Source organism: Vigna umbellata, chromosome 7, assembly GCF_029865625.1.
Source record: "Vigna umbellata cultivar VRB3 chromosome 7, Vumbellata_1.0, whole genome shotgun sequence".
Taxonomy (NCBI): Eukaryota; Viridiplantae; Streptophyta; class Magnoliopsida; order Fabales; family Fabaceae; genus Vigna; species Vigna umbellata.
The window spans coordinates 25,039,196-25,045,464 of record NC_142171.1 but is presented as its reverse complement, the minus strand read 5'-3'; the positions used below and the strand labels follow the sequence as shown (position 1 = coordinate 25,045,464).

Below are 6,269 nucleotides of genomic sequence, written 5' to 3'. Positions count from 1 at the left end.
AATATTAATGAAGTATTTGCACTACATATTCATGCATATCGGGTAATAATTTTACACAATTATTGCATAAAGACATTTTTATGTTATGGGTCATGAAAAATAATATTTTGATTATTTGATTCATCACATTATGAAACACATGATCAAATGTACGAACTACAACATGTCTCTTTCATTCGACATTCTTATCACATGCATCATGACTCACTGTGGGATGACTTATGTATTAGTGTATATGTCAAACTAGATTGATAACATTATTTGGGTCTAAAAGCCTTGAAGAAATTGAATGTGGATCTAACAACATCATGCTATCAATCAAAAGAATGAATAACATCCTAATAATCTAGACCCACCACTCACGACTATATTAAAGAAATTATACCATGATGTTGAAATGTTTTTACATATTATGTTATTGTACCATGTTTAATATTAATTGCATCCTACATCTTTACACTAATTTGGTATAATTTTTAAGTTTTTCGAAATTTACAATTGTGCTTAAACATTTTACAATTATTAAAAATATACAATTAAAATTTACAACTGTGCTTAAACATTTTACAATTATTTCTATTCACATCTTATTAAAAATAGCTTTTCAAAAAAATTACTTTTTTCAATAATGTGACATAAATTTTAGTTTTTTTTTCATGAGTTACAAATTGTAATGAGAATAATATTCTAATATTTATAAATAAAATAACTAATCATATTTAATTTTGAATTAATTTAAATAAAAAAATATAATATTATAATTTCATCAATTTAAATAATTTTTTATTTATCATATCTATCAAATTATTTATAAACTTTCTCTTCGTTTCCTTTCATATTTTTACTTTTTCTTTTCTTAATCTAGATAATATCTTTTCATTCTCATTTTTATCTTTTTCTTCCATTCTCTCAAATTCCACCACCGAATCCACACACACCATAAGTATATTCATATGTAAGTGTAAATGAACGTCTGTGAGAATAAACACACAAAAAAAAACCATGAAATATTCTAATATTGTGTGCATATGATTCAATATTATTACAATGTATAGAAAGACAGACATACTTTTAAGTTTACAAAAGAAGTGAATAGAAAAATTCAAAATAAAGAATGATTTGTTTTAATAAAAGTTAAAAAAAAATATTTTTACAATCAAACTAAAGAGAAAATTATGAAACAACAAGAATAATAATAGTAATAATCACTTGCATCTATATTTTTTTTATCATGCTAACTTGTCTTAATAAATTAAAACTTAATTATTATGTTAATTTTAATTTAACGAATATAATATTGTTGCGTTTATGTTCACAATTTAGATTTCCAAAACTTGAATTTTAACACTATTATGTTATGAAAGTATTTGATAGAGTATAGTATTCAAATAAATTTTGAATCCATATGAGTACTGTTTGGATGAAAAAGTCGTGTTATTTCCTAGAGCATTAGAGTATATTATATAAATATTGATATAATTATTCTCTAGACAGATATACAAAATTTATTTGGTTTAAATTTTGAGTTTTTGCAATGAAATTAAAAAAAAAAGTGCTAAGAAGAAACGAAAACATGATAAAAAAAATTACATTTTGAATGCTCAATCTTTTTATATAATTTTTTTTTTCATTTTCACTCCTTAAAAATCCTTATTTCTTATATTTCTAAGCATCCAAATAATATATATTTCTTATTCTATTTATTCCTTTTCCGTCATTCATTTTAATTGGAGAATGATATATTACTTAATATTTTAAAATATATATTGTATTTACATTTGATAAGAAGAAAACAACAAAGATTGAGATTAAAAAAAAAAATCACTCAGTTTTGTCATTAAATTCATTTTAGTTAAAATTAACAGAAACAATAATAAATGATAACTTTGAGTAAGAAAAAAACATTTTAATTAAAATGTTTAGTTGAAATCCTTTATATAATATCTTTTTTTTTGGATTTAATAAATCTTAATAATTTTTTTTTCTCTTGAACTTGAGCCAAATATTTTTGTGATTCTTCAAAATATTAAATGAATACATTATTATTGAATTATTTCTTCAATAAAAAATGTTGAGCTATAAGCACAAGTTAATTTTTTTAATATACTTTTATAATTTTAAGAAAATTAACTACATAAGTAAAATATAATTTCATACAATTTAGATAAAATTGTATTTTTAAAGATTTTCATTGTACAAAATGAAACTAAAAGTTATCCAATTAATGTGTTATTTCATATAATTTATATTATGTTTTATCTAATGTATATTTAACATAACTTATTAAAAAAATGTTATTTAACACAATTTATAGTATGTTTCTAATGTATTATTTCATGTAATCTATCCCATCACGACTTGGTCAATTTTCTCATAACCTATAATATTTTATTTTAACCACTCACGACGGGCTGCTAAAAACACGTTAATAAAATCTTTCAAGACGAACAATTAAAATTGATTTTTTGAGGATAATTTTTTCTTTTTTTATATTTTTTTACCATAGTCAACTTGAATAAACCCATTTTAGATATTTTAATACAATGAAGGTTTCAAACATTGTAATTATCTATTTTCAAACCACTCAAAATTTCCATTTATTTTTTTAATTTCAAAGTTGATAATACAAGTAAAAAGTTAACTGCCAATGAGTTATAATGGTTGTAACATCCCGAAAAATATGTTATATTAGTTCCTTTTATAACTGTTTTTTTGAGATTCATCCTTAAATTACGATGACTATTTTTATTTATTAAAATAAATAATAAATAATAATACGTTAATTGTTTTGCAAGTAATTATAGAATTAAACTCCTATTTTATTCAACATTATATATGTATATCTGTTTAAAAATTTAATTATTTTAATAAGAAAATATAAACATTTCTTTTTATATCTATTTATTATAATTATAATTTTTATATTCTAATAACTCTCATTGTAATAATAGTTATACAAAAAAAATGTTAATATTTCTTATTTTATTGTTATAAAAATGTGTAGACTTACAACATGATGACATTGTATATTTATATATATATATATTTCTAATTATTATGTAATAGTACAAAAAAAAAGTTATTACTCTACACGCAAACCCTTCTTAATATAAACTCATTATTTTAATAGTTGCTTACAAAAAAAAATTATATTTAAGACATTTATTTGATTATATGCAACTTTGTCCATAAAACATGGATTCTAATACTTTTTATTTGTTAATTCTGTATGGAAAATTCAACATAGTTGTAATAATACTTCAAAAATAAAGTTGTTCCTACATGAGTAAAATCTCAACTAAAAACCTTACATTATTACTCAAGTATAATAAAACTATCCTTGAAAAGATATAATGAATTTGGGTGATAATTGTATTCTTACAAAAATATCATCAGCATACATAAAGAAATTCCCATGTTATCGTAAAAATTCTCCTTTATTAGTTAATAATAAAAAGATAAATCAATTATTAATAAATAAATAATATAAAAGAGTGAGAAAGACTTTATTAGTTAATAATAAATAAATAAAGCAATTACTAATAAATAAATAATGTAAAAAAGAGAGAGAGAAAATGGTAAAGAGAGAGAACGTGGACAAGTTAGTGGGAAGGAGTCAGTAACTGCCATGCATAACCGTAATATCTTACAGAACATACAACAGAGCATAAAACATGGAACACAGGACATAAAACGTAGTAGTATGAAAAGTAGTAGTTCGTAGAAAACCAGAGAAAAGATTCTTTAGAGTTTTTGTGTGATGCATGCGAGAAAAATGCACGGGAAAAAGGAGCAAGAAGAGTATATAAGGAAAGGGCCATGGAAAGCAGAAGAAGATGAGGTGCTACTGAACCATGTGAAGAAGTATGGTCCCAGAGATTGGAGCTCCATTCGATCCAAGGGTCTTCTTCAAAGAACTGGCAAGTCTTGTCGTCTTCGTTGGGTCAATAAGCTTCGACCAAACCTCAAGAAGTGAGTCAACAATGTTTCTTCATTTTCTCCTCGTTGTTCTTTGCATGTACCATGTATCATTGTTGCATCAGTAGAATTAAGGTTTTTCAACTTACTGGTTGTAATGGCAGTATCAGTCAAATTTTGTTAACATATTAAGGAAACAGCAATTTAAAACCATGGCCGTTGCTTCTGCTGTACTGTTTGTTTGATGAAAAGTTACAAGGATGGGGTTGCTTTCATTGGTCCTAGCTTTGGGTTATACAGTGTTTTTAAGCTTACATGTCACTCTTTTTTGATGGGGTTTGCATGATTTTGTATTGCATTTTTGGCGTTTTATCTCTTGATCGTAAGGTGAGTTCAAGTTTTTGATACAAGTTGGTTCGTGTTTTGTGTCCAGATATAAATGGAAGGTTTATGGCTGTTACTTGCACTTGTGCATGATGATTTTACCATTGATCTCAAAAGTTGCTTTTTTTCAATGGTGTTTATTGTTTTTCAAAAACCATTCTTTGCTCAAGTTCTTTTATATTTTATCTCAACTTCAGTCCTTAAAACTTATTATTTTAACAATAATTTGATGCTTCTTGTCTGATTATTGTTTTCTGTGTCTCTGTTGGCCTTCTTAAAGTGGTTGCAAGTTTTCACTCGAGGAAGAGAGGATTGTGATAGAGTTGCAGGAACAATTTGGGAACAGGTGGGCTAAGATTGCATCCTTTTTGTCAGGGAGAACAGACAATGATGTGAAAAATTTCTGGAGCAGTAGGCAAAAGAGGTTGGCCAGGATTCTACAGACATCGGGAACAACTTCCAAATCACAGAAAAATAAAACAAAAGTTCCTACCCTTCTTGATGTTCCAACTTTGGAGGTAATTAGATGGAGAGGTTCCTCTATTTCCATGCTTTTATATTTCTATCATAATGTTTTTTTCTTCTTCTATAGAATTAGTGTTGATCAATCGAAAAGGAAAATGGAACTGAAATTTGAGACGCTAAATCAGTTTCAAGATTTGTTTGTTTTACTGAAGATGGTTAGATTTTACTTAATAATGAATATGCTAAAATACAGATTTCCACAAACAAGACAACTGAAATTGTGATAGACCAAATCAAATTTCAAGAACTGGTTTGTCCTGTTGACGGTTTGCTAATTGTTGCTATTTACTGATCTTACTCAAAGGTTTTAAATTGATAATCTGTTTCTAAACCTTGATGTTACTCTATATGCGTGTTCCTTCCAATGCATATGCCCCAAATTCTTAGAACTTTCTTGCCCAGATAATGCAGTAGTAGACCTGGAAAAATGAGAAAAATGTTTTGAGGCTGTGTTGTTTTCACTGCTGCAATTTGTTTACATTGGAATAACATATATTTGTTGACTTGTATAGGCTCCAAAATTCAGTTCTTCATCAGAGGGAGAATCATCATCAAAGCCTCAGTCATACTCACTACCTTTGATTGAGAATTCTGAGGTTATCAAAATGGTATCTTTACCAGATCTCATAAAGTCTGAGTTACCTAGTTCTGACCCAATCCATGTTGAACAAGGTTTTACCCCTTTTGAGAGCTATAACAGTAGTGAGCAGATTCAACAGATTTCCTTTCCTCAGATTCCAGAACTCCAACATGATCTCACATTCCCAATGGGAAGCCAAGATGTCTTAGCCAGAATCGATGAGCCATATTTCGTTGAAGACTATTGTGCTCTTGATGATGCATCTGAGTTTGGAATAGGTCTGCAGCACCCCATTGGATTCCCTTTCTTCGAGCCACCAGGAAGTTGCAGAATTGAGACAAGGGATACCATTGATAAGTTCAAAAGCAGTGACAGCTTCTTCGATGACTTCCCTATGGACATGTTTGATCACATGGACCCACCTGCAAGCCCTTCTTTCTTATGACTTTTGTGGACATTGCCGTTTATTCCATGTGTTGTTGTGTTTCTGTCTTGTAACTGCAGGCTAATAATTATTAACTTGGCCATGCATTGGTATTTTAAGTTGTTGATACTGATGTCATTCGTAGGATAACCAAAAACAGACATTGCATTTGTCCATATTACTGATCTTTCTGACGGCCAAATTGTTCTAGTCTTGGACCTGAGTTGTTTCAAGTGATAGCTACTAATAATATGATCTTTGTAAAATGTGTGGCATCGATAGTTTTTGCTATTATGTCTTAATTAATTGATCATTGATTGTTGAAGGTATCAATTGCAATGATATTCACTTGCTATTCAAACAAAACTACATAAATATTATTAGAAATGCATGCAGATAAGAGTAACTAGATATTAAAACAGTCCAAAGCATTATTTT

At 27.4% G+C, this 6,269-nt stretch overlaps 1 protein-coding gene across 1 annotated transcript; it reads left to right on the top strand.

The window, feature by feature from the left end:
- The first annotated feature begins 3,729 nt into the window (after positions 1-3,729).
- On the top strand, positions 3,730-5,852 carry LOC148195548 (transcription factor DUO1-like). Its single transcript, XM_088094005.1, has 3 exons — positions 3,730-3,972; positions 4,583-4,820; positions 5,340-5,852. Exons 1-3 carry the CDS (start codon positions 3,761-3,763, stop codon positions 5,850-5,852), a joined length of 963 nt encoding a protein of 320 aa, XP_087950131.1. The 5' UTR covers positions 3,730-3,760.
- Positions 5,853-6,269: the final 417 nt, after the last annotated feature.